The 27,468-nt window shown below is 65.9% G+C and overlaps 3 protein-coding genes across 4 annotated transcripts; 1 reads left to right on the forward strand and 2 right to left on the reverse strand.

Moving 5' to 3' along the window:
* The first annotated feature begins 58 nt into the window (after positions 1–58).
* Positions 59–18,159, forward strand: HSPA12B (heat shock protein family A (Hsp70) member 12B). The gene is given in 15 exon segments (XM_048933003.1): positions 59–159; positions 1,269–1,320; positions 2,184–2,284; positions 3,697–3,815; positions 5,316–5,502; positions 6,855–6,959; positions 7,047–7,163; positions 8,352–8,523; positions 11,155–11,241; positions 12,000–12,104; positions 13,673–13,931; positions 14,165–14,268; positions 16,511–16,968; positions 16,970–17,019; positions 17,021–18,159. Coding segments are annotated over 14 exon segments (2,031 nt in total). The 5' UTR covers positions 59–159; positions 1,269–1,277; the 3' UTR covers positions 17,145–18,159.
* Positions 18,160–18,312: 153 nt separating this feature from the next.
* On the reverse strand, positions 18,313–23,299 carry CUNH20orf27 (chromosome unknown C20orf27 homolog). 2 transcript variants are annotated; one of them, XM_048933006.1, is made up of 6 exons: positions 23,133–23,299; positions 21,780–21,886; positions 20,454–20,596; positions 19,547–19,685; positions 19,227–19,349; positions 18,313–18,673 (listed from the first exon to the last, which is right to left on the reverse strand). In XM_048933006.1, the coding sequence occupies exons 2-6, from the start codon at positions 21,796–21,798 to the stop codon at positions 18,573–18,575; spliced, it is 525 nt and encodes a 174-aa protein (XP_048788963.1). In that variant the 5' UTR covers positions 21,799–21,886; positions 23,133–23,299; the 3' UTR covers positions 18,313–18,572. The 2 variants fall into 2 exon arrangements, with proteins under 2 accessions (XP_048788963.1, XP_048788962.1); XM_048933005.1 differs by lacking the exon at positions 23,133–23,299 and adding an exon at positions 22,481–22,552.
* Positions 23,300–23,322: 23 nt separating this feature from the next.
* SPEF1 (sperm flagellar 1) lies at positions 23,323–26,524 on the reverse strand. Its single transcript, XM_048933007.1, is given in 9 exon segments — positions 23,323–23,435; positions 23,866–23,980; positions 24,148–24,208; positions 24,659–24,713; positions 25,378–25,455; positions 25,457–25,535; positions 25,638–25,749; positions 26,397–26,460; positions 26,462–26,524. Coding segments are annotated over 9 exon segments (735 nt in total). The 3' UTR covers positions 23,323–23,327.
* Between the last annotated feature and the right edge of the window lie 944 nt (positions 26,525–27,468).

Consider the following 27,468-nt stretch of genomic DNA (forward strand, 5'->3'; position numbering starts at 1 on the left):
CGCTCCCACATCTGCAGCTGGAATTGCAATTTGAAGCGCTGCCGGGGGGGCCGGGAGGGAGAGGGGCGCGGGGGGAGGCAGAGCGGGGCGGCGGGCGCGGGGCTGCAGGAGGAGGGCAGCGCTGAGTGGCGGCTGCGCCCGGGGACCCCCAGCATAGAGGTGGGTGAGGGCTGTGGGGGTGACGGGACGGGGGGGGGGTGGCACGGGGGGGGGGGGTTGGGGGGCGTCACGGCTCGGGGGCGCGGGTGGGACGTGAGGAAGGTGGGTTTGTCTCCGAGCCGGAGCCGCGGGGGTCTGGGGAGGGGGGACGCGGGTGGGAGTGGGGATCGCTGCTCTGCGCGCCCCGCAGCCACCACGGCCCTGCCGTCAGTGCGGGGACGGCGCTGCCAGGCGCGGGGGACGGGCAGTGCGGAGGGGGCCGACTGGGGGGGGGGGGGGCACGGAGGGGGCTCAGAGGTGGGACCCGGTGGCGCTGCGCGGTGGCGGCGTGCAGAGCTGAGGGCCAGGGGGCGTCCCAGCGGTGACAGTGGGACGGGGGACCCCACAAAGCCCACGGCGGGGAATTCAGCCCCCCCCCCCCCCCCCCGCCGACCCCACAGCGGCCCTAAGACCCCCGCGGGGACCCCAAGGCGAACCGCCCCGCTGTCCCCGCGCCGCAACCCCGTGCGCGCAGCCCCGGCCCCGCTGCTTCCCCACCGCGTTTCCTCTCCCCATTTCCCCGAGTTGCTGCAGAAAAGGAAATGGCAGAAGGCGCTGCGAAGCCTCGGCTGCAGGGCGAGGGGAGCTGGGGGGTCCCACGGCCACCGGGGGGGCGGCGGGATGCGGGGCTTCAACTCTGCGTCCTGGGGGGGGGGGGGGTGAGGAGAAGGGTCGGTGCGCCCATGGGGTGTGAGCAGCGTTATGGGGGCACCGCGGTGGGGACAGAGGAGGGGGTACACAGGCAGCCCCTCCATGGCCCCATAGGGACCCCCCCCCCTCTCCAGCTCCCCCTACCCCTCCCCACCCCCCCCAGCCGTGGCTGCAGATGGCGCACACAACTCCCGGCCCCAAGAAACGCGCTTCCCTCCCTCGGAGGGGGACAACGTTGGTGGGGTGGCATTGAGGTCACGGCCAGCCCCGCGCCCCATTGCACCCCACCGCCGTCCCCGCTCCTGCGGGTTCCCAATGGCTTTTTGAGGGGGGGGGGGGGGAGGGAGGGATGAGTCCGGCTCCCCCCGGTGACAGCCGTGTTTCCCCCCCCCCCCCCCCCCGCCCGGCCAATCCCGCAGGTGGCGGCGATGGCGACGCTGTTGGAGCCCGACGTGCGGGGCCTCGGTGGCGGTAAGGCAGCGGCGCGGGCAGGGGGGGGGGTCGCTTCCCCCTTCCCCAACCCCCCCCCCTCTCCTCCCCTCCCCGTCCAGTCGGCTGCTGACGCTCGGAGCCCCCCCCGCACCCCTAATGAGCCGCTCTCCCCCGCGCCCCATAACCAGAACCAGCTGCGGCCGCGAAACCCGACGCCGCTCCGCCAGCGGCCCCACAGCGCTCGGCCCCCCCCCCCCCTGCCGCCCCCAACCCCCGCGGCCCCCGCGCCCCACACAACGCGTCCGCCCCCCCCCCCCGTCCTCATCTCCTCCCCCCACCTCGGAGCATCGCTCTGCGCCTCCAGGGCGCCTTTGGGGCGCTGCGCTGCGAAGACCCCCCCGCAGCCCACCCCAAAGAGGCCCCCCCGGCCCCCGCCGAACCCCCCCCCATCCCCCCCTATCCCCCCCCCATCCCTTTTGGCAGGGATCAAATATTCATGCCGCAGACACGGATACAGGGAAAGGCACTTATAGGGCCGGGGGGGGGGGGGGGGGCGGAGAAATCCCCCTAATCCCGCGGTCACTGCGTTTGGGATCCCGGAGCGCTGCGCTCGGGGGAATTCGGGGGGGGGGGTCGCGGCCCCCCGTCCGTCCGTCGCTCGGCGCGGGTGATAAATGAAGCCCGGCGCTGATCGGAGCTCCGGGCCAGGAGGGGGTGCGGGGTCGGGGGCCGCATCGGGGAGCCGCACCGCCCCCCCCCCCCCCCCCCCCCCCATGGAAGGGCGCGGGACCCCCCCAGAGGGGAGCGCCGCATCCCCGACCCACGGCAGGGAGATCGGGAGGTCCGGGATGGGGGCGGGACGAGGGGGGGTCCGCAGGGGGGTGGCTGTGCTGCGTCTCCAGGTGCCAACGGGGAGCGCTGCCCCACACCGACCCCCCCCGGCTCTCCGGGGGCGACGCACGACTGGTGCAGCATCGCCCCGCTGACGCCTTCCCAGTCACCGGTGAGGGAACGGAGGGGTGGGGACATGGGGGGACATGGGGACAGGGGGACAGGGGGGCATGGGGACACACGGACATGGGGACAGGGGGATGTGGGGACATGGGGGGGACATGGGGACAGGAGGGCATGGGGATATGGGGACACAAACACATGGGGACAGGGGACATGGGGGGACATGGAGATACAAGGACATGGGGACATGGGGGCATGGGGACAGGGGGGGACATGGGGGGACAAGGACATGGGGACAGGGGGGCATGGGGACAGGGTGGATACAAACACATGGGGACAAAGGGACATGGGGACAGGGGACATGGGGGGACTTGGGACGCAAGGACATGGGGACAGGGGGACACAAACACATGGGGACACAGGGACATGGGGACATGGGGGGACATGGGGATACAAGGACATGGGGACAGGGGGGACATGGGGACAGGGGGACACAGAGACATGGGGACACAGGGACATGGAGACAGGGGACATGGGGGGACATGGGGGGACATGGGGACAGGGGGGTGTGGGGACAGGGTGGCCATGAAAACATGGGGACAAAGGGACATGGGGACAGGGGACATGGGGGGACTTGGGACACAAACACATGGGGACAGGGGGACACAAACACATGGGGACACAGGGACATGGGGACAGGGGACATGGGGGGACATGGGGATGCAAACACATGGGGACAGGGGGGCATGGGGGGACATGGGGACACAAGGACATGGGGACAGGAGGGCATGGGGACAGGGTGGACACAAACACTTGGGGTCAAAGGGACATGGAGACAGGGGACATGGGGGGACTTGGGATGTAAGGACATGGGGATGGGGGGCATGGGGACAGGGGGGCGTGGGGACAGGAGACATGGGGGGACATGGGGATACAAGGACATGGGGACACAGGGACATAAGGACATGGGGACACAGGGACATGGAGACAGGGGACATGGGGGGACATGGGGATACGAGGACATGGAGACACAAGGACATGGGGATATGGGGACATGGGGGGACATGGGGACACAGGGACATAAGGACAGGGGGGCATGGGGAGAGGGGACATGGGGGGACATGGACACGGGGACAGGGGGGCATGGGGATATGTGGACACAAAGGACATGGGGACACAGGGACAGGGGAACACAGGGCCAGGGGGACAGGGGGGCACAAGGACACAGGGTCATGGAGACAGGGATGTGGACGGAGGGACACGGGGACACGGGGACAGCAGGACAGAGGGACCCGGGGGAACAGCGGCCGATGGACGTGGGGTGACCTCAATCTCGCGGCCATTGGGGTTGGGATGCGGGGCGGCAGCGGCCCTGTGGCACGGGGGGACCCGAGGGGACACGGGGGGCACAAGGGGGGGTTGCGCCCGCGCCCCCCAGCGCCGCCCCCATCCCCGCGGCAGAGGAGCGACGCGCGCGCGGCCCCCGCCTGGGCTGCGGTGGTGGCCATCGACTTCGGCACCACGGCCAGCGGCTACGGCTTCGGCTTCTGCTGCGACCCCGAGGCCATCCACGTCATGAGGTAACGCCGCGGGGCCCTCGGGTGTCACCGGGTGTCACCGTGTGTCACCGTGTGTCATCGTGTGCCTCCGTGTGCCTCCGTGTGTCACCGTGTGTCATCGAGTGTCATCGTGTGTCATCGTGTGTCATCAAGTGTCATCATGTGCTTCTGTGTGTCATCATGTGCCTCCGTGTGTCACCATGTGCCTCTGTGTGTCACCGTGTGCCTCCGTGTGTCATCAAGTGTCATCATGTGCTTCTGTGTGTCACCGTGTGTCACCATGTACCACCATGTGCTTCTGTGTGCCACCGTGTGCCACTGTGTGTCACCGTGTGTCACCGTGTGTCACCGTGTGTCATCATGTGTCATCATGTGTTTCTGTGTGCCTCCGTGTGCCTCCGTGTGTCACCGTGTGTCACCGTGTGCCTCCGTGTGTCATCAAGTGTCATCGTGTGCCATCAAGTGCCTCCATGTGCCACCGTGTGTCACTGTGTGTCACCATGTACCACCATGTGCCTCCGTGTGCCTCCGTGTGTCACCAAGTGTCATCATGTGCCTCTGTGTGCCTCCGTGTGTCACCGTGTGCCACCGTGTGTCATCATGTGCTTCTGTATGCCTCCGTGTGCCACCATGTGCCACCTTGTGCCTCTGTGTGCCACCATGTGCCACCTTGTGCCTCTGTGTGCCACCATGTGCCTCCATATGTCACCATGTGCCTCCGTGTGCCACCATGTGTCACCGTGTGTCATCAAGTGTCACCATGTGCCTTCATGTGCCACCATGTGCCTCTGCGTGCCACCATGTGCCACCATGTGCTACCACATGTCACCATGTACCACCATGTGCCACCATATGCCTCTGTGTGCCACCATGTGCCATCATATGCCCCCATGGGTCACCATGGGCCACCATGCCACCATGTACCTCCATGTGTCACCATGTGCCACCATGTGCCTCCATGGGTCTCCATGGGTCTTAATGTGCCACCATGTACTTCCATGTGTCACCATGGGCCACCGTGTGCTTTCATATGCCACCACGGGCCTCCATGTGCCACACTGTGCCATGCAGTGCTGTGCTGTGTTGCAGTGTGCAATGCCATTCAATGCAGTGCCGTGCCATGCAATGCTGTGCCATGCAATGCTGTGCCGTGCAATGCAGTGCTGTGCCATGCAGTGCAGTGCCACGCAGTGCTGTGCCATGCAATGCTGTGCCATGCAGTGCAGTGCCATGCAGTGCTGTGCCATGCAGTGCTGTGCCATGCAATGCTGTGCCATGCAGTGCAGTGCCATGCAGTGCCACATAGTGCAGTTCCGTGCAGTGCCATGCAGTGCTGTGCCACATAGTGCAGTTCCATGCCGTGCAGTTCCATGCAGTTCCATGCAGTTCCATGCAGTTCCATGCAGTTCCATGCAGTTCCATGCCGTGCAGTTCCATGCAGTTCCATGCAATGCCGTGCCGTGCTGCCCCGTGCCTCGCCGTGTCCCACAGCAGCTCAGCACCCCCCGTTCCCAACTGCAGGAAGTGGGAAGGCGGGGACCCAGGGGTGGCGGACCAGAAGACCCCCAGCTGCCTGCTGCTCACCCCCAGCGGCGCCTTCCACAGCTTCGGTTACGCCGCGCGCGATGCCTTCCATCGCCTGCAGCCCGAGGAGGCGCAGCAGTGGCTCTACTTCGAGAAGTTCAAGATGAAGATCCACGGCAGCAGCGTGAGAGAGGGGAAAGGGGGCAGGAAATCGGGGAGGGAGAAAAGCGGGGGGTGCAGAGGTGCGGGGTGCAGACGGGGGGGGCACAGAGATGGGGAGAACCGAGCTGGGGAGCATGGAGTGGGGAAGAAGCGAGGTGGGGGGGGACAGATGGGGGATGCTGAGCTGGGGGGCACTGAGCTATGGAGAACCGAGCTGGGGGGCACAGATATGGGGGCACAGATATGGGGGCACAACTATGGGGAGAAGCACCCTGGGGGGCACAGATATGGGGGGCACTGAGCTATGGAGAACCGAGCTGGGGGGCACAGATATGGGGGTGCAGATATGGGGGCACAGACATGGGAAGAACCAGCCTGGGGGGCACAGATGTGGGGGGCACTGAGCTATGGAGAACCAAGCTGGGGGGCACAGATATGGGGCACAGATGTGGGGGCACAAACATGGGAAAAATCAACCTGGGGGGCACAGAGGTGGGGGGCACAGAGATGGGGAGAACCAAGCTGAGGGGAACTGAGCTGGGGGCACAGATATGGGGGCACAACTATGGGGAGAACCGACCAGGGGGACACAGATACGGGGGGGCACTGATATGGGGGGTCATAAACATGGGGGCACAGGGATGGGGGGAACCAACCTGGGGGGAATTGAGCCGGGGGGGCACAGATATGGGGGCACAAATATGGGGAGAAGCACCCTGGGGGGCACAGATATGGGGGGCACTGAGCTGGAGGGCACAGAGGTGGGGGGCACTGATATGGGGGGGATGGGGTGGGATGGGATGGGATGGGATGGGATGGGATGGGATGGGATGGGGTGGGATGGGATGGGGTGGGATGGGATGGGATGGGATGGGGATGGGGTGGGATGGGATGGGATGGATGGGATGGGATGGGATGGGATGGGATGGGATGGGATGGGATGGGATGGGATGGGATGGGGATGGGGTGGAATGGAAGGAGATGGGATGGGATGGAAGGAGATGGGATGGGATGGCATTGAACTCGGATGGGATGGGAGGGGATGGGATGGGGATGCACAAACATGGGGACACAGATACAGGGGTACAAATACGGGGGGAACCAAGGTGGGGGGCACAGACCTGGGGGCACAGAGATGAGGGGCACCAACCTGGGGACCACAGATATGGGGGCACTGTGCTGGGTTGGGGGCACGGAGCTGTGGGGCCAAGCGGGGTCACCGCGCCCGAGACATTCGGGAGCAGCTGCGGGACTACGGGACGGGGGCGGCTGCGTGCGGTGGGGGGCAGAGCGGCTTTTGGGGCGGGCATCGGCGGGGGGGGGAGAACGGCAGCTTTTGGGGTGGGGGCACGGCGGCACTTGGCGCCCCTGCAGGACGTGAGCGTGAGGACGGAGCTGGAAGCCGCCAACGGCAGGAAGGTGGCGGCGCTCGAGGTGTTCGCCCATGCGCTGCGCTTCTTCCGACAGCGCGCCGTGCAGGTTGGAACGGCACAAAGGGGGGGGGGCAACAAAATTGGGGGGGTGGGGGGGGCGCCGGGGGTCCCAGCCGGCCCCACTGCACTGCAGGAGCTGAGGGAGCAGAGCCCGGAGCTGCCGGAGAGCGGCGCCATCCGCTGGGTGCTGACCGTGCCTGCGGTGTGGAAACAGCCAGCAAAGATGCTGATGAGGGAGGCGGCGTATAGGGTGAGGGGGGGGGAAATGGGATGGGATGGGATGGGGTGGGATGGGATGGGATGGGATGGGATGGGATGGAGGGGATGGGATGGGATGGGATGGGATGGGATGGGATGGGATGGGATGGGATGGGATGGGATGGGATGGAGGGGATGGGATGGGATGGGATGGGATGGGATGGGATGGGATGGGATGGGATGGGATGGGATGGAGGGGATGGGATGGGATGGGATGGGATGGAGGGGATGGGATGGGGTGGGATGGGATGGGGTGGGATGGGATGGGATGGGATGGAGGGGATGGGATGGGATGGGATGGGATGGAGGGGATGGGATGGGGTGGGATGGGATGGGATGGGATGGGATGGGATGGGGTGGGATGGGGTGGGATGGGATGGGGTGGGGTGGGATGGGGTGGGATGGGGTGGGATGGAGGGGATGGGATGGGATGGGGTGGGATGGGAGGGGATGGGATGGGATGGGATGGGGTGGGATGGGATGGGGTGGGGTGGGATGGGGTGGGATGGGATGGGATGGGATGGGGTGGGATGGGAGGGGATGGGATGGGATGGGATGGGATGGGATGGGATGGGATGGGATGGGATGGGGTGGGGTGGGATGGGGTGGGATGGAGGGGATGGGATGGGATGGGATGGGATGGGATGGGGTGGGATGGGATGGGGTGGGGTGGGATGGGATGGGGTGGGATGGGATGGGATGGGGTGGGAGGGGAGGGGAGGGGATGGGAGGGGATGGGATGGGATGGGATGGGGTGGGATGGGATGGGATGGGATGGGGTGGGGTGGGATGGGATGGGGTGGGATGGGATGGGATGGGATGGGGTGGGATGGGGTGGGATGGGATGGGATGGGATGGGGTGGGATGGGATGGGATGGGATGGGGTGGGATGGGATGGGATGGGATGGGGTGGGAGGGGAGGGGAGGGGATGGGAGGGGAGGGGAGGGGAGGGGATGGGAGGGGAGGGGAGGGGAGGGGATGGGATGGGATGGGAGGGGAGGGGAGGGGAGGGGAGGGGATGGGATGGGATGGGGTGGGATGGGGTGGGATGGGGTGGCACAGGCTAAGAGCCCTCCGGTGGGCACACAGCCATGACTTCGGGCAGCGCAGCTCAATGGGGGCACACAGAGCAGCCAGTGCCCACCGTGACCCCCTGCCCCCCCCCCCTCCCCCCCCCAGGCCGGCTTGGTGCCCCCCGAGCACCCCGAGCAGCTGCTGATCGCTCTGGAGCCCGAAGCCGCCTCCATCTACTGCAGGAAGCTGCGGCTGCACCAAGTGCTGGAGCTGGGCTGCACGGCCCCAAACAACGGGGCGGGGGGGGACGGCGCCATCGAGGGCAGCTTCAGGAGGGGTGGGTGGCAGCGGGGGGCGCTGCGGGGTGGGGGGGGACGGGGTGGGTGTCAGTGGGGTGTGAATGGGGTGGGTGGCATTGGGGTGGGTGGTAATGGGTGGGAGACTATGGGGTGGGTGTCAATGGAGTGGGTGGCATTGGGGTGGGAATGGGGTGGGTGGCAATGGGGTGCCATTGGGGTGGGTGGCAGTGGGGGGGTGAATGGGGTGGGTGTCAATGGGGTGGGTGTCAATGGGGTGCGTGGCACTGGGTGGTGGCACAGGGTGGTTGTCAATGGGATGTGATTCATTGGGGTGAGTGGCACTGGGTGGGTGGCATTGGGGTGGGAATGGAGTGGGTGGCAATGGGGGGGTGGCAGTGGGGTGGGTGTCAGTGGGGCGGGTGGCACAGAGTGGGTGGCATTGGGTGGGTGTCAGTTGGGTGCCATTGGGGCGGGTGGCACAGGATGGGTGGCATTGGGGTGTGAAATGGGGGGGTATCAATGGGGTTGGTGTCAGTGGGGTGGGTGGCACTGGGGTGGGAATGGAGTGGGTGGCAATGGGGTGCCATTGGTGTGGGTGGCACAGGGTGAGTGGCACTGGGGTGGGTGGCACTGGGTGGGTGCCATTGGGGTGCCACTGGGGTGGGTGGCAATGGGGTGGGGTGTGAAAGGGGTGGGTGCCATTGGGGGCACATTGAACAGCACAGGGTGGGTGGCATTGGGGTGTGAATGGAGTGGGTGTCAGTGGGGTGGGTGTCAATGGGATGTGAGTCATTGGGGTGGGTGGCACTGGGTGGGTGGCAGTGGGGTGCAAATGGGGTGGGTGTCAGTGGGGTGGGTGGCATTGGGGTGGGTGGGTGTCAGTGGGGTGGGGTGTCACTGGGTGGGAGACTTTGGGGTGGGTGTCAACGAGGTGGATGGCATTGGGGTGGGAATGGAGTGGGTGGCAATGGGGCGGGTGTCAGTGGGGCGGGTGGCACAGAGTGGGTGGCATTGGGTGGGTGTCAGTTGGGTGCCATTGGGGCGGGTGGCACAGGATGGGTGGCATTGGGGAGTGAAATGGGGTGGGTATCAATGGGGTTGGTGTCAGTGGGGTGGGTGGCACTGGGGTGGGAATGGAGTGGGTGGCAATGGGGTGCCATTGGTGTGGGTGGCACAGGGTGAGTGGCACTGGGGTGGGTGGCACTGGGTGGGTGCCATTGGGGTGCCACTGGGGTGGGTGGCAATGGGGTGGGTGTGAAAGGGGTGGGTGCCATTGGGGGCACATTGAACAGCACAGGGTGGGTGGCATTGGGGTGTGAATGGAGTGGGTGTCAGTGGGGTGGGTGTCAATGGGATGTGAGTCATTGGGGTGGGTGGCACTGGGTGGGTGGCAGTGGGGTGCAAATGGGGTGGGTGTCAGTGGGGTGGGTGGCATTGGGGTGAGTGGCACTGGGTGGGTGTTAATGGGGTAGGTATCAGTTGGGTGCCTTTGGGGTGGGTGTCAATGAGGTGGGTGGCATTGGGGTGCAAATAGGGTGGGTATCAATGGGGTGGGTGGGTGTCAGTGGGGTGGGTGGCAATGGGGTGGGTGTGAAAGGGGTGGGTGCCGTGGGGGGCACATTGAACAGCACAGGGTGGGTGGCACTGGGGTGTGAATGGAGTGGGTGTCAGTGGGGTGGGTGTCAGTTGGGTGCCATTGGGATGGGTGGCACTGGGTGGCTGTCAGTGGGGTGGGTGTCAATGAGGTGGGTGGCATTGGGGTGTGAATGGAGTGGGTGGCACAGGGTGGGTGGCAGTGGGATGGGAATGGGGTGGGTGGGTGGCATTGGGGTGGGTGCCAGTGGGATGAATGGCACAGGGTGGGTGTCAATGGGGTGGGTGTCAGTTGGGTGCCTTTGGGGTGGGTGTCAATGGGGTGGGTGGCATTGGGATGCGAATGGAGTGGGTGTCAATGGGGTGCCATTGGTGTGGGTGGCACAGGGTGGGTGGCAATGGGGTGTGAAATGGGGTGGGTATCAATGGGGTGGGTGTCAGTGGGGTGGGTGGCACTGGGTGGGTGCCTTTGGGGTGGGTGTCAATGAGGTGGGTGGCATTGGGGTGGGAATGGAGTGGGTGGCAATGGGGTAGGTGGCAGTGGGGTGCGAATGGGGTGGGTGGGTGGCTTTGGGGTGGGTGCCAGTGGGGTGAATGGCACAGGGTGGGTGTCAGTGGGGTGGGTGTCAGTTGGGTGCCTTTGGGGTGGGTGTCAATGGGGTGGGTGGCATTGGGGTGGGAATGGAGTGGGTGGCAATGGGGTGGGTGGCAATGGGGTGCCATTGGTGTGGGTGGCACAGGGTTGGTGGCACTGGGGTGTGAAATGGGGGGGTATCAATGGGGTGGGTGGGTGTCAGTGGGGTGGGTGTCAGTGGGGTGGGTGTCAGTGGGGTGGGTGCCGTTGGGTTGGGCGCCTTTGGGTCCGTCCCCCCCCCCCATGGCTCACCGCGATGCCCCGTGTCCCTGTTTGGGGGGGGGGGGGGGCGCACGGAGGGTCCCCCAGCGCTGTTTCTGCGGTTGCCCTGCGTTACCGCTGGGGGGGGGGGGGGACATCAGGGAAGGATCCCAGTGGGGTTGTGGGGGGGGTCCCACCCCGCTGCCCCCCCCCACCTCACGCCCCCCATCCCGTCCCGCAGCCCGAGAGCAGCTGCGGCGCTCCCGGCACAGCAGGACGTTCGTGGTGGAAGCGGGGATGGGGGAGATGTGGGCAGAACTGCGAGAAGGTAACGGGGGGGGGGGGGGGGTTGGGGGGGGTCCGTGGTCCGATATTCCTTATGGGGGTGGGGATGGGGGGGGGTCCGTGGTCCGATATTCCTTATGGGGGGGGGGGATGGTGGGGGGTCCGTGGTCCGATATTCCTTATGGGGGTGAGGATGGAGGGGGGGTCCGTGGTCCGATATTCCTTATGGGGTTGGGGATGGGGGGGGGGGGTCCGTGGTCCGATATTCCTTATGGGGGGGGAGATGGAGGGGGGGGGGGGGGTCCGTGGTATGATATTCCTTATGGGGGTGAGGATGGGGGGGGTCCGTGGTCCGATATTCCTTATGGGGGGGGGGGTTGGGGGGGGGGGGGTCCGTGGTCCGATATTCCTTATGGGGGGGGGGGGGGGGTCCGTGGTCCGATATTCCTTATGGGGGGGGGATGGGGGGGGGTCCGTGGTCCGATATTCCTTATGGGGGGGGGATGGGGGGGGGGTCCGTGGTCCGATATTCCTTATGGGGGGGGGGATGGGGGGGGGTCCGTGGTCCGATATTCCTTATGGGGATGGGGATGGGGGGGGGGGCCGGGGTCCGATATTCCTTATGGGGGTGAGGATGGGGGGGGGGGGGGGGGGATCCGTGGTCCGATAAACGGGCTGAATGAGAGATGGATGGAGGGGTACAGAGAGAGAGATGGGGGGGGAGACCCCCCTTCCCCCCCCTTTTCCCCCCCCTTTCCCCCCCCCCTTTCGCCCCCCCCAAGCCCCCGTCGCTGCCCGCAGGGGATCGCTACGTCGTGGCGGATTGCGGGGGGGGCAGCGTGGACCTGACCGTGCATCAGATCGAGCGGCCGCAGGGAACGCTGAAGGAGCTGTACAAGGCGTCGGGTGCGGGATGGGGGGGGGGCGGGGGGGTGGGTTGTCATTGCGGGGTCCCCCCCCCTCCCCGACCCCCCCAGCATCGCTGCGTGGAACCGCACGGGGGCGGCGGAGCGCAGCGCGGGGATCACGGCGGGACTGGAGCGCCGACTGGCGGCTGCGGGGGGGGATATGAGGGGGTATGGGGGGGTATGGGGATGGGGGGGGCATGGGGGGATATGGGGAGACGTGGGGATGGGGGGCATGGAGGGGACAGGGGGATTATGGGGGGATGGGGGGGATATGGGGGGTCACAGGGATGGGGGGCATGGAGGGGACATGGGGGGACATGTTGGGGTAGCAGGGGATAGGGCGGATGGAGGGAATAGGGGATTATGGGGGGACATGGGGAGGGGGGGCATAGAGGGGAAATGGGTGTTATGGAGTGATGGAGGAGATGGGGGTCATGGGGATGGGGGGCATGGAGGGGACAGGGGGGTTATGGGGTGATGGAGGGGATGGGGATGGAATAGAGGGGGACACAGGGATTGTGGGGTGATGGAGGGGACGGGGGGGACACGGGGAGGGGGGGCATTGAGGGGACGGGGGAGTAGCAGGGGACAGGGGGGATGGAGAGAATAGGGGGATTATGGGGGTCATGGGGAGGGGGGGCATAGAGGGGACATGGGGGTTATGGGGTGATGGAGGAGATGGGGGGGAATAGAGGAGACAAGGGGTTATGGAGGAGATGGGGGCATGGGGATGGGGGGCATGGAGGGGACGGGGGAGTAGCAGGGGACAGGGGGGATGGAGAGAATAGGGGGATTATGGGGGGACATGGGGATGGGGGGCATAGAGGGGAAATGGGGGTTATGGGGTGATGGAGGGGACGGGGATGGAATAGAAGGGGACACAGGGATTGTGGGGTGATGGAGGGGATGGGGGGACATGGGGATTGGGGGGCATTGAGAGGACGGGGGTAGCAGGGGATAGGGGGGATGGAGGGAATAGGGAGATTATGGGGGGACATGGGGAGGGGGGGCATAGAGGGGACGGGGGGGTTATGGGTGATGGAGGGGATGGGGGGCATAGAGGGGATGGGGAGTTATGGAGGAGATGGGGGGCATGGGGATGGGGGGCATGGAGGGGACAGGGGGATTATGGGGGGATGGGGGGAATATGGGAGGTCACAGGGATGGGGGGCATAGAGGGGACAGGGGGGGTAGCAGGGGACAGGTCGGATGGAGGGAATAGGGGGATCATGGGGGGACATGGGGAGGGGGGGCATAGAGGGGAAATGGTGGTTATGGGGTGATGGAGGGGATGGGGGGGAATAGAGGGGACAGGGGGTTATGGAGGGGACGGGGATGGAATAAAGGGGGAGACAGGGATTGTGGGGTGATGGAGGGGATGGGGGGACACGGGGAGGTGGGGACTGGGGGATTGGGAAGGACGGAGGGGATGGGGGGGGGGGGGGGACACAATATGGCCTGATGCAGGGCTGCTGCTGCCCCATCCGCCCCGAGCATCACCCCGGGGACCCTTATGGGACCCTTATGGGTCCGAGGACCCCCTGACCCCCCCCACCGCATCGCCAGGGGGTCCCTGCGGCGCCGTGGGGGTGGACGTGGCCTTCGAGCAGCTGCTGTGCCGCATCTTCGGCGCGGATTTCATGGCCAGCTTTAAGGCTCAGCGCCCGGCAGCCTGGGTGGATCTCAGCATCGCCTTCGAGGCTCTCAAACGCGCGGCCGCCCCGTGGCGCTGCGCCCCCGTCAACATCTCCCTGCCCTTCTCCTTCATCGACTTCTACCGCAGGCACCGAGGGCACAGCGTGGAGACGGCGCTGCGCAGGAGCGAGTGAGCAGAGCGGCCCTACGAGGGGGTCCTGCGTTAAAGGGGGGGGTGGGAGAGGAGCCGTGGGGGGGGGTTGGGGTCCGTAGGGTCCTGCGTTAAAGGGGGGGTGGGAATGGAGCCATGGGGGGGGGGGTTTGGGGTCCGTAGGGTCCTGCGTTAAAGGGGGGGGTGGGAATGGAGCCGTGGGGGGGGGGTTGGGGTCCGTAGGGCGGCCCCGGACGTTGCCCGTCCCGTAGCGTGAAGCTGGTGAAGTGGTCGTCGCAGGGGATGCTGCGCATGTCAGCAGAGGCCGTGTGCGAGCTGTTCCAGCCCACCGTCAGCAGCATCGTCCAACACATCGGTATGGGGGGGGACCCGGAACCCCGAAAGGGGGGGAGAACCCCCTTGTCACATCAGGGACCCCCGGGGTGGGCACCCATAGTGGCTGCGTCCCACAGCCGCGTTGGAATGGGTGCCCAATACGGGGGGAGCCCCCACGGCCACGCTGAGGTGGATGCCAACGTGGTGCCCCGTCTGGGTGCCCCCTGCTGCCGCTCTGTAGGGTGCCCACGTCGTGCCCCACATCACCCCCCCCCCAGCACCGTGTGGGGTCGAGGGTGGGAGGCACCAGCAGCCCCAGATGTGTGGGGGTTTGGGGGGTGGAAGGGGGGGGGATGGGGATGGAGGGGGGTGGAGGTGGCAACCTGGAGGGATGTGCAGGGATGGGGGCACGTGGGGAGGAGTGGGGCGGGGGGGGGGGACGGAGGATGGGGATGGGGGTGAGGATGGAGGGGGCTGGAGGTGCTGGGATGGAAGGGGAATAAAGGGATGGGGGGCTGTGGGGATGGGGATGGGGTGGAAGGATGTGTGGGGATGGGGGGATGGGGGGACAGGGGTGCAGGGGGATGGGATGCAGGGGGATGGGGGTGTGGGGAGGCAGGGATGCAGGGGAACGCAGGGGGGCAGATGGATGGGGATGCAGGGGGGTGGGGGACGGGGTGTAGGGGAACGGGGGAAGGGGGTGCAAGGGTGAGGGCGCAGGGGTCAGGGGTGAAGGGAGGCAGGGCTGCCAGGATGCAGAGAGATGGGGGGTAGGGGTGCAGGGGTGCAGGGTACAGTGGGATGGGGGTGCAGGGAGATGGGGATGGGGTGCAGGGTGCAATTGGATGGGACAGAAGGACGGGGGTCAGGATGCAGGGGCTCAGTGGTGCGGGGGGGGGTGCAGGGGACAGGGATGGAGAGGAATGGGGTGTAGGGGGATGGGGGTGCAGGGGGACGAGGGTGGAGGGGGATGGGGTGCGGTGGGATGGGGAGACAGGAAAGCATGGGGAAGGGATGCAGAGGGATGGGATGTAGGGGGACAGGGGTGCAGGGGTGCAGGGAGACAGGGTTGCTGGCATGCAGAGGAATGGGGTGTAGGGGGATGGGGGTGCAAGGGGACGGGAGATGGGGATGGGGTGCAGGGGGACAGGCGTGCAGGGATGCAAGGGAGAGGGACGGAGGGGGATGGGGTGCAGGGGATGATATGGGATGCAGGGTGATGGGGGTGCAGGGGGATTGGGGTGCAGAGGAATGGGATGTAGGGGGATGGGATGCAGGAGATGGGATGGGATGTAAGGGATGGGATGGGATGCAGGGGGATGGGGGTACAGATGGATGGGATGCAGGGGACAGGTTGGGATACAGGGGGATGGGGGTGCAGGGGATGGGATGGGGTGCAGGGGGATTGGGGTGCAGGGGGATGGGGGTGCAGGGGACGGCAGTGCAGGGGGTGGGATGCAGGAGATGGGATGCAGGGGGGTGGGATGGGATGCAGGGTGCAGGGGGTGCAGGGGGATGGGATGCAGGAGGTGGGATGCAGGGAGATGGGGGTGCAGATGGATGGGATGCAAGGGGATGGGGGTGCAGGGGATGGGATGCAGGGGGGTGGGATGCAGGGGATGGGATGCAGGGGGATGGGGTGCAGGGGATGGGATGGTATGGGATGCAGGGGATGGGATGGGATGGGATGGGATGGGATGGGATGGGATGCAGATGGATAGGATGCAGGGGATGGGGGTGCAGATGGATGGGATGCAGGGGATGGGATGGGATGGGATGGGATGGGATGCAGATGGATAGGATGCAGGGGATGGGATGCAGGGGATGGGATGGGATGGGATGGGATGGGATGCAGATGGATAGGATGCAGGGGATGGGATGCAGGGGATGGGATGCAGGTGCAGGGGGTGCAGGGTGATGGGGGTGCAGGGTGATGGGGGTGCAGGGGATGAGGTGCAGGGGATGAGGTGCAGGGGATGGGATGCAGGGAGATGGGATGGGATGCAAGGGATGGGATGGGATGCAGGGGGATGGGGGTGCAGGGGGTTGGGTTGCAGGGAATGGGATGGGATGGGATGCTGGGGATGGGGGTGCAGATGGATGGGATGCAGGGGATGGGATGGGATGCAGATGGATGGGATGCAGGGGATGGGATGGGATGGGATGGGATGGGATGCAGGGGATGGGATGGGATGCAGGGGGATGGGGTGCAGGTGATGGGATGCAGGGGACAGACGGGGACCCCCAGCCCTGATCCCAACCCCCACCCCCCCATCCCTCAGACGCCCTCCTGAAGCGTCCCGAAGTTCGGGGCGTGAAATTCCTCTTCCTGGTTGGCGGCTTCGCCGAGTCGGCCGTGCTGCAGCGCGCCGTGCAGGCGGCGTTGGGCACCGCGTGCCGCGTGCTGATCCCGCAAGACGCGGCGCTGAGCGTCCTGAAGGGCGCCGTCCTCTTCGGCCTCGACCCCACCGCGCTGCGCGTCCGCCGCTCCCCGCTCACCTACGGCGTCGGGGTGCTCAATAAGTTCATCGAAGGCAAACACCCGAGGGAGAAGCTGCTGCTGAAGGACGGCCGGCGGTGGTGCAGCGACGTCTTCGAGAAGTTCGTGTGCGCCGAGCAGTCGGTGGCGCCGGGGGAGGTGGTGCAGCGCAGTTATTGCCCCGCGCGTTCCGGGCAGCGCAGAACCGTCATCAACATCTACAGCTGCGCCCGGGACGACGTGCTGTTCATCACCGAGCCGGGGGGTGAGGAAATGCGGCACCGTCAGCCTGGAGCTGCCCGAGCTGGGGGGGGGTCGGGGAGCGCAGGGAGATCCGGGCCAGCATGCAGTTCGGGGACGCGGAGATCGAGGTGACGGCCGTGGATGTGAGCAGCGCCAGGACCGTGAGCGCCACCATCGACCTCGTGGCCGAATGAAGGCGGTGGGGAGCGGGGAGGAGGCGGCGCGGGATGCGGGGGGCGGCTGGGCGCCACTCGGTGCTCCTCGGTGGGGGCGCAGAGCGAGCGTGCGACCGTGCGGCCAACTGCTCTGCTGCTCCGCGTCTCCGGGACCCACAGCCTGCAGCCCCACGTCTCTGGGTTTCCTACCCTGCAGCCCCACATCTCCAGGTTCCTGCAGCCCCACATCTCTGGGTTCCACATCCTGCAGCCCCACATCTTCAGGTTTCCCACTCTGCAGCCCTACATCTCCCGGTTCCATACCTCGTAGCCCATCTGTTCTGCAGCCCCACATCTTCAGGTTTCCCACCCTACAACCCCACATCTCCAGGTTCCACCCTGCAGCCCCACATCTTCAGGTCTCCCACCCTGTAGCCCCACATCTCCAGGTTCCACACTGCAGCCCTTTTGTTCTGCAGCCCCACATCTCTTGAGTTCCATACCCTACAACCCCACATCTCCAGGTTCCACATCCTGCAGCCCCACATCTTCAGGTCTCCCACCCTACAGCCCCATATCTCTGGGTTCCACATCCTGCAGCCCCCACATCTCTGGGTTTCCCACCCTACAGCCCCACATCTCTGGGTTTCCCACCCTACAGCCCCACATCTCTGGGTTTCCCACCCTGCAGCCCCACATCTCTGACTTCCATACCCTACAGCCCCACATCTCTGGGTTCCACATCCTGCAGCCCCACATCTCTGGGTTCTACACCTTGGTGCTCCATACCTCTGAGTTCCACACCTCATCAACCCCACATCTCTGGGTTTCCCACCCTGCAGCCCCACATCTCCAGGTTCCACACTGCAGCCCATTTGTTCTGCAGCCCCACATCTCCAGGTTTCCCACCCTGCAGCCCCACATCTCCATTGGGCTGAAGGCAGCTGAGCCCCATCGCGTGTCCAGCTGACATTTATTATTTACTTTCCTCGAGCTCCTTGTTTCGTCCCACACCCCCACAGCTGTATATATATATATATATCTATATATTTATATATGTATAGGCACATTCAGCCTCCTGCTGCTTTCCCAACCCAACGCTTCTGCTCCGTGCGCCGGGGGGGTTGGGAAGGGAAAAGCAAAACCAGGGGGAGGGTGGGGGAAGAACGGAGGCAGCAAATGGGGGGGGGGCACAGAACCAGGGGTCCCCTGAGGTCACAGCTCAGCTCCAGCCCACAGGAGGGGAAGTTGGACCCTGGGGGGGGGGTCAGCAGGAGGGAAGCAGCAATAGAGCAGCAAGGAGAGGCCCCTCATCCCTCCTTCCCCCCCCAGCCCCACACGTGGTGCTCAGGGCTCTGGGGCTGGGGGGAGCAGCCACAGCCCCACGGCAGCCATGGGGCAGGGCAGCGGGGGTCCCACCGATGCTCAGGGAGGGGGGCTCCGTCCGCAGCAAGGTGCAGGATGGCGTTAATCAAAGCCGTGCCAGTCGCTCTGCTCCGAGTCGTACTCCAACTCAGCCCCCACGCAGCGCACCCCATCCAGCAGCATTGGGGTGCCGTGGTGTCGGTCTGTGGGGTGGAGGGGGGGGGGACAAAGGGAACGGGCACAGGGGTCACATCCCATCGACTGTCCTCCCATCAGCATGGGGGAGAGCCGGGTCAGCAGCTGGGCTGCCAGGTCTACCCATTGGGTTGTAGTGGGAGCACACGGCTGCCAGGTCTACCCATTGAGTTGTATTGGGAGCACAAGGCTGCCAGGTCTACACATTGCGTTGTAGTGGGAACACACAGCTGCCAGGTCTACCCATTGGGTTGTATTGGGAGCACACAGCTGCAAGGTCTACCCATTGAGTTGTATTGGGAGCACAAGGCTGCCAGGTCTACACATTGCGTTGTATTGGGAAGATACTGGGCTGCCAGGTCTACCCATTGGGTTGTATTGGGAGTACACGGCTGCCAGGTCTACCCATTGGGTTGTATTGGGAGCATGCAGCTGCCAGGTCTACCCATTGAGTTGTACTGGGGAGGTACCACGGTTTCAAAATCCAACGAACCACACAAAGCCCACAGACCCCACCAAAGCCCAGGACATGAACCCCAGGCGGACGTCCTCAGCCCTTACCCATGACACGTGCTTGCACCACCACCTTAAGGCAGGAGCCATCCCCGGTCTCGCTGGCCAGGAGCATCTCCTCCTTCAGCACCCCCTCCTTGTGAGCCGTGTACTCACACCTCACACTGTAGCCTGGAAACGAGGAAATAAAACCACAGAGATGTGGCACTGGGGGGAGATGATGGTCAGCAGGCACAGCAGGGAGGGGATCTCAGAGGTGTTCTCTGACCCCAACGTCTGCTGGGGGTCACCCTGTGCCCATGGATGGGCAGGGATGGGGCTGGGCTCAAGGGACGCACACACAGCAGTGGTGGGGATGGAGTGTTTACCTTCAGGCACCGCAGTGACACCGAGGACTTTGAGGTTGGGGTTGGGCAGGGGCAGAGCACACACGTCCCTCCCCAGCCGCTGCGATGGGGGCAGCAGGAAGGTGATCTCATACTTGTGCAGGATCTTCAGGAAGCCGACCTGGAGGGGCACAGCGGCTCTTGGGACCGAATCCCCACCCCACAGCTCCTCCCGTGGTGTAAGGACCCCTGAGAGCCATCAGCCCCGGGTGTAAGGACCCACTGGGGGCACCTCCAGCAGCCACGCACCGACCCCAAAGCCACCATGGGGACAGAAGGGGACAACCCTCAGCCCGGGTGATGCGAGGACACCAACCCTGTGGATGACGTGAGCACACGGAGCTGTGCCACTGGGACCTGGGCACCGTGTGTAGGGCACGCGTGGCACCCACAGCACCCACATCCACCACTGAGCGACCCACAGCAATTGATGTGGTCTACCCATTGGGTTGTATTGGGAGCATATAGCTGCCAGGTCTACCCATTGGGTTGTATTGGGAACACGCAGCTGCCAGGTCTACCCACTGAGTTGTATTGGGAGGGCACAAGGCTGCCAGGTCTACCCATTGGGTTGTATTGGGAGGGCACAGCTGCCAGGTCTACCCATTGGGTTGTATTGGAAGGACACTGGACTGCCAGGTCTACCCATTGGGTTGTATTGGGAGGGCACTGAGCTGCCAGGTCTACCCATTGGGTTGTATTGGGAGCACACTGGGCTGCAATTCACATCACCCTGCTTCATGTGACACCTGGGCACCACGGAGCCCTCTGTTTCCCTAGGAAAGGGGACGGGGCCCCGTGGCGCAGCCTTGGGGACACCCAGCTCCCCCGTCCCCCCCCCCTCCAGGACCCCGCAGCGCAGCACTGCCCCCCACAGCCCTGCCAGGACCTTGACGAGGACGTGGCCGTCCCTCTCCTGCGTCACCATCACGGCCGAGTCTCTCAGCTTCTCATCGAAGTGGACGTGGCCGGGGTTCCCCTCGCTGGGCTGGCTGGGGGCGAAGCGCACGGCGCCCGCCTTCGCCTTGCTGCCTGTGTGGGGATGGATGGGAAAACGGCTCCTCAGCAGCTCCCCAATGAGCCGCAGCCCCACGGGCACGAATGGCACACGGGGGATCCCCCCTCCAGGCTCCGCTCGGGGAAGGACCAAAGCAAGCAGCCCCAAAGCGCTGCCACGCCGCAGCGGAACACAGCGCACAGCTCAGCTCCGAGGGGACACAGCCGTGCCCAAACCCCCACAGTGCCCACGAGGGACCAGGACCCCCCCGCAGCAAAGCCCCCTCCCTTGTGTGGTCGCACGCCCATCTGGCAGCAGGAGGCGAGCAGATTGCCTCCCGCTTCAAGAAAAGGCTCTTTGTGCTGCCAACGGCGGCGATGCAGAGTGAATAACTCGGCGTTGTCGGGGTTGGCAGGGGAGTGCTGAGCCCTGCGGGGGCAGAGGGGGATCGGGGAGGGGATGGGGACCCCGATGCGGCCCCCCTACGCACAGCCGTGCGTTTGCAATGTCATATAACACACAGGGGGCACGGAGTGCGGCACGAGGGCTGCTGATGCATCCATGGGGATGTGCCCACGGGGAGCCATTGGGGAAGTGCCACCCAGCACAGCAGCCCCAAAAGCATCAGAAAAGGCCCAAATACCCAACAGGGGCACAACCAGAACTGCAGGGCGGGGCTGCGTGGGGTCGTGCCAGCATCGAAATGGGATGGGGGTGCAATGGAACCACGCGGCCCGAGCGCCAAGCGGCAGTGCCAACTGCACCCCTGCTCCGGCACGGGGCAGAGCGGAGCCACTCGGGGCTGCTCCATCCCACCCGGGGTTCAGGGATTGCCAGCAGCCCCTGGGTGCCCACGGGGCAGCACCACGCTCCCACGCTCCATGAGCATCACACAGCGAGCGTCGCCACTTCACATCCAGGGCCACCACGCAGCCCAGCACTGAGTGCCGCCCTCCAGTATGGCATCCTCAAGCCAGGGGCTGCCCCAGCACAAGGGGGGGGTCTGCCCCCTCCAAGGGGTTTTTGGGGACAGAGAGACCCCCGGAGGGGACAAAGCCCACCTCCAGCGAGCGCTCTGCCTTCAGGCATCGCCCAACGGCGCTGCAAGCGAGCAGCAGGTGACAGAACCGCGGTGCCACCCCGAGGGGCGGCGGGTGCCAAAGGAGCTGCAGCGACCCCACAGCCCGGTGGGGACGGCAGCGTGGGGGCAGCACTCACCCTTGTTGGCTGCAGCCATGGCTCTGCCGCGCTCACTCAGCTTTGGGATGACGGCGGGGCTCAGCGGCGGCTCCGGGCCATGGTGGGGGTGGGGGGGGGCACAGCACCTGGAAAGGGGGGGGGGGGAGGAGAGCAGGGTGAGGAGGGGGGCGCCGTGCCTCAGTTTCCCCACGTGCCCACTGGCAATGGGGCACAGAACCGTGGATGTGCCGTTGCCCCCCAGCATCCACGGGGGGGGGGGGGGGGGGACCATGGGAGCGAAGGGACCACGGGAAGGGATTGTGACCCCAGCCAGCCCAGCGCTGAGCCCCACACCGACCCCATGGAGCCCATCCTGGTCCGGCCCATGGTGAGTGGGGCAGCAATGGGGGCACAGCGGGAAGGGGAGGGCGGCCAATGGGGGGGAGGGGGAGTAATGGGAAAAAATAGAGAAAAAAAAAAGAGGAAAAGAAAGGAAACGGGATAAGAAAAGAAGAAGGGAAAAATAAAACGGGGGGGGAAGGGGAAAGAATGGGGAGAAACCAAGAAAAACAGGGGAAATGTGAGAAATGATGGGAATGGGGGAATAAAAGACGAACAAAAGGGAGGAGAAAGGAAAAATAAAGGAGGGGGAAAAAAGAATAAGAAAGGAATAAAAGCGAAAGAAAATAAAGGAAACGAAAAGCGAAAAATGCAGCCCCGGGCGATGCCCCAGTCAATACCCCAAGAAATCCCGCGCCGCTCCGCCGCTCCGCGCCCTCACCGCCGCGTCCCGGTCGCTGCCCGCTTCCCACTACCGGGACACGCCCCCGCCCTCCCATTGGTCCGTCAGGGGTTCGGCTACACCCCCCGCGTTCCCATTGGTCCGCCGCTCGGCGGTCACGCCCCTCCCGTTGGCTCCGGCTCCCCGGCGTCCCTTCGGCCGGGTCGCAGCCGGTGGGCGGGGTCGAAGGATGGGGGCGTGGCGAGAGGGCGGCAGCCAATGAGGAACGAGAGGGCGGGGCGCCGGGGCGGCAGGTGGCGCGCGGGTCCCTCCATGGGCGGCGCGGTTGCCACGGGAACGGGCGCTCCGAGGCCCGGGCCTCGGGGAATCGATACCGAAATAGCGGGCTGGGAGCGGGCCGGGCTGGGCGCTGGGAGCCGGAACGGCGAAGCCTCCACGGGCCGCCAGCAGCCCCTTTTGGCCCCGCCGCGCTCAGAAAGCAGCACCCCAGGGAGCGGCTCCCTCCCGCAGCGCACGTCCGCAGGCTGGGAGCGGCGTGGAGCAGGGCGCGAGGCTGCGGCCCTGAGCGCTGCAGGGAGGCCGCGGATGCGCGCAGTGACGTGCGGAACGCTGCCCCCACACCGACACGAGGCGGGATAAAGGTTGTTTACCCCGCAGTGTTCCGCTGCCAGAGCCACGGCACGCAGGCTGGGATTTCCTCGGAGATTATAAACAACAGCTTGGGGAGGGGATTACGGAGCAGCCGCTGCGGGGCCCCGCGCCGCCTCCGTGCTCCTCACGGGGGGGCCGGGAGGCACTGAGCACGCAGCTCCGTGTCAGGACGGTGGGTGACAAAGGCGGGCTGCTCAGTGCTGCTGGCGCCGGGCTTGCTGCAGGCAGCGGCTCAGGTCGTCGATCCTCATGTCCTTGAGGCGCAGCAGCTGCTCCAGCCTTCGCACTTTCATCTGCAGGATCTGAGCGGGGTGCAGCCCTCAGCCCGGCCCACACTGAGCCCCGTGCCCTCACCCACAAGACACCCCCCCGACCTGCAGGCAGCCATCAGGCTTGGGGCCTCAATTCCTGCTCCCTCACCCAGCACAGCGTCCCCAGAACGCGGCTCGCCTGGAATCGGGAGCAGCTGGGGACCAGGGATTCACACAAGTGATGTGGGCACGTGTCAGGGATCCGGGGCACGGCCGGGAGGAAGGGATTGAAAGGGAAAGCTGCTCTCCCAGCTGGGAGCAAGACACGGGCCATCTGGACACCAACGAGGCCACCTCCAGCCTGGCACGTGCCCAGGGCTGCCACCGGCAGGGCGACCTGGGAGGCTGGCAGCACCGAGCAAAAGCACCCAGCTTTGCTGTGGGGGTGGTGGGAGGTGCAGGGAGCTGCCCTGGGACTCACCTGGATCGTCTCCTGCGCCAGGAGCAGCGCCTGCTCCTTCTCTGCCAGCTGCAGGCGGATGGCAGCAGCGTCACCCCCTGCAGCCGGGATGCGGTGCTGGTGGCTCTCGGTCCCCCTGGGCAGGAAACAAAACACCACGATGGTGACCAATCCCTGGTGCAGCGTGATCACGGCCCGCAGAGCCCCTGTGCCAGGGTCCATCCCTCTGCAGGGACCCCCAGCAGCAGCCCAGCAGCCCAGCAGCCCAGCAGCCCAGCAGCCCAGCAGCCCAGCAGCCCTCACCCAAGTGCCGCGGGGGTCTCCTGCGCGCAGCCCCCTCCTGTGCTCCTCGCCTTCGAGCCGCCTGTGGAGCGCAGCAGTTACAAATGAACCCTTTGGAAGAGACCTCCCAACATCTCAGAGGCCCCCAGCACTTCAGGGACGACCCAAAGTTGCCCACAGGGACGGACCTGGGGCACCCATCACCTCTCTGGGAAGCCAGTCCTACCACTGGACCGCATTCACAATGAATACGTGTTTCCTACTGTCCCACCTGAACCTGCTGGACGCAGCTCTCTGCCATCTCCTCACTCCCTATCATCAGCTCCCACGCATCAGCACCTCCCTCCATTAGCACGATTTACATCTCCCTCAATTAGCACCTGCCCCACCCCAGCAGCTCTGCCCCACAGCCCTGATAGCAGCGCTCACAGGGCAGGAGAGGTGCCCAGCACAAGCCAGGGCTTGCAGCACTCCTCCCTGGGGTACAGCAGGGACGCGGTTCGGGCTGTGAGCATCCCAAGGTGCCACGTACCGGCCTTGCCCGTCTCCAGGTAGCTGATCTCCTGTGCTGCCTGCAGGCCCAGCTCCTGCAGAGGGGAGAACTCGCATCACACCTGGCTCCTCGCTGCCTGGCTGAACCTGCAAGCAGCCCCTGCGCAGGGAAGCAGCCCTGATGCTGGAGGAGGGAGAACAGGGGAGCGCAGCCCTCCTGGAGCAGAGCGGGGGGCCGGTGGGGTGTGGGAGGTTTGTTCTCACGGCGGCAGCTCAGAGCAGGGGGTTCCCAGTGCAGCACGGTGCTGGTTGCCGCCCGGAGGCAGGGCTGGGATCGATCTGCCTGAATTCCTGCACGGCCACAGCCCTCCCCCTGCTGAATTCCTGCTCTGACCCCAGCCTGCTCCAAGCTCCCACGGTCGGTGTCCTCATCTCACACTGCAGGGACCAGGATCCTCTTGGGCTGAGGCTTCGGCTGGGGCAGGGGAGGAGGCCGTGCTGGAGCTGTGCGCCCAACCCAGCTGCCTCTTGTGCTCCCGTTGAGGAGAATCACAGTGAGGAAGATGACGGAGTCAGCACCCCTTTGCCCTCCCCCACCCCAGCTAATGGCAGAGCCTCAGGTCTGCCCAGCCCAATTCATGGCTGCAGAGCAAACGGGGATCTGATAGTTCCCATAGCGACGCTCGGCTGCCATCTGCAGCACCGAGTCGTGCCAGCCCCGCTCCCCACACACTCCTGCCCCAGCTCTGCCCTGCTGACCTGAGCCGGGCCAGGCACTGCCTTCACCTGCGTCTGCTTCTCCTCGATCTTCTGCCGCAGCAGCAGCAGCACCTGCTCTAACCGCTCCCGGCCGGCACTGCACGATCTGCCGGATCGCCTCGTTGGGGACGGAGAAGTTCAGCTTGCTCAAAACCTTCCTAGAAAATGACCCAGATCTGCATCCCAGAGGCACAGAGGCTGGGTTCCGGCTGCCCGCCGCCCGCTGCTGCCCAGCTCCGCTCCGACATCCATCCCGGTACCTGTTGAGGTGGCCCCAGTTGGCCAACTTCTGCGGCGTGGAGCTGGCGGGCACGAAGCTGTGCAGCTGCACCATGGCAGGGAAGAAGAACTTCACCACCTCGGCCGCCAGCACTGGGGAGGAGAGGAGAGGCCGCTGGGGCACCAGGACTTGCAGCACCCGAGGGCTGGCCCTGCACCCACAGCCCAGCTTGCCCCAAGGCCCAGGCTTCACTCCAAGGCCGCAGCCTGGCCCCAAACCTGGACTCCTCCTGAAGCCCAGCCCTGACCCCCACACCTGGGCTTGACCCCAAGGCCTGGACTCCCCCAAAGCCCAGCTCTGGGCCCAACTCTGAGGCCCGGACTCCCTGTGAGGCCCAGCACTACCCCCAAGGCTTGCTCCTGAGCCTGGGCCTGCCTTGAACCCCGAGCCTGGCAATGAGGCCTGGGCCTGGCCCCGAGGCCTGGGTTCCCCAAGGCCCAGCCCTGACCCCCAGGCCTGCACTCCCACTGAGGCCTGGCCCTGACCCAGGACTCCTGTGAGTCCTGGATTCCTCCTGAGACCCAGTGCTCCCCCTGAGGCCTGGGCCTGCCTTGAACCTCGAGCCTGGCGATGAGGCCTGGCCCTGGCCTGAGTTCCTCCTTAGGCCTACTTCTGACCGTGAGGCCCGGACTCCCCCGAAGCCCAACCCTGACCCCAGGCCTGCACTCCTCTTGAGGCCTGGGCCTGACCCCGAGGCCCGGACCCCCCCGAGGCCCAGCCCTGCCCCGGAGCCCCGCACACCCCCCATCGCTGAAGTCCCGGGCGATGTTCCTGCGCGGCCGGGACAGCGGCACAGCGTCCACCCCAGCGATACAGCGCCCTCAGGCTGCCCTCATCGGCCGCACCGCCGCCCGCAGCGGCGGCCATGGCGCCCACCCTCTGCCATGGCAACGGACCCGCGGGGCAGGCTGGGAGCACGACGCTGGGTTGCCTGGTAATGGGTGGCCTGGGGGCGGGGGGGGGGGGAGGCAGAGGGGGCCGGGCGATATTGCGGGCTTAGCGGGGAGAACGCGAGCAATGGGGACCGAGGGGCCTCGAGTGATGGGGGGGAGCTGGAAGAAGCTGAAGCAATTTGGGGTGCAGCGCCTGGGGAGGGAGGTGCGCGCGTGGGACACCGGGGGACTTCCAGCCTGCCACCCCCAGGCCCTCATTAATTAGAGTAATCGTTATGGCAGCCCTCGCTGTGTGGTCATTAAAGCGAGCCAGCCCACTCTAGCCGCCTGGAGGTGGGGGCCTGGGGGTCCCCATATACCGCCCTGGGGGGGGGGGTCCTGCTGCAGGCATGGGCTCAGCACCCCTCCATCTGCTTTGCCCCCCTCTCCCCCCATTTGTTGGGCTTTGAGGATGAAGGGGACTGAGGCGGAGACCCCCCCTCTCCTCTCAGCCCATCAGCGTCACATCGGGGCTGTCAGAAAGCGCTGCCCCCCCCCCCCCAGCCCCTGACCGCCATCCCCCCGCAGCCGGGGCTGGAAGCAATTACAGGGCCAGGAGCCCCTTGCTGCCCCTGCAGCCCCACATGACCCCCCACCCCCCAGGGGAAGCGCAGGACCCCCCCCCACCGTGTGGATCCAGCTGCCTTGAGGCTGCGTATCCCCAGCCGGGGGGGGGGTCGCTCCCGCCGCCCCCCACCCTCCTGCTGTGGGTTGTGGGGTCTCCTCTTGTACACCCCCCTTTTATTTTCCCCTCTGAAAAGACAGAATGGGGCCGGGGACAATGGATGAAAGCGGCCACCCAGGAGCCAGCGCCTCCCCCAGCGCTGCTTTGCATCAGAAAGGAGGGGGGTTTGGGGGGGGGGGGGGGAGGCTGCGGAC

Source organism: Lagopus muta, unplaced genomic scaffold (genome assembly GCF_023343835.1).
Source record: "Lagopus muta isolate bLagMut1 unplaced genomic scaffold, bLagMut1 primary scaffold_189, whole genome shotgun sequence".
In the NCBI taxonomy this organism is placed as follows: domain Eukaryota; kingdom Metazoa; phylum Chordata; class Aves; order Galliformes; family Phasianidae; genus Lagopus; species Lagopus muta.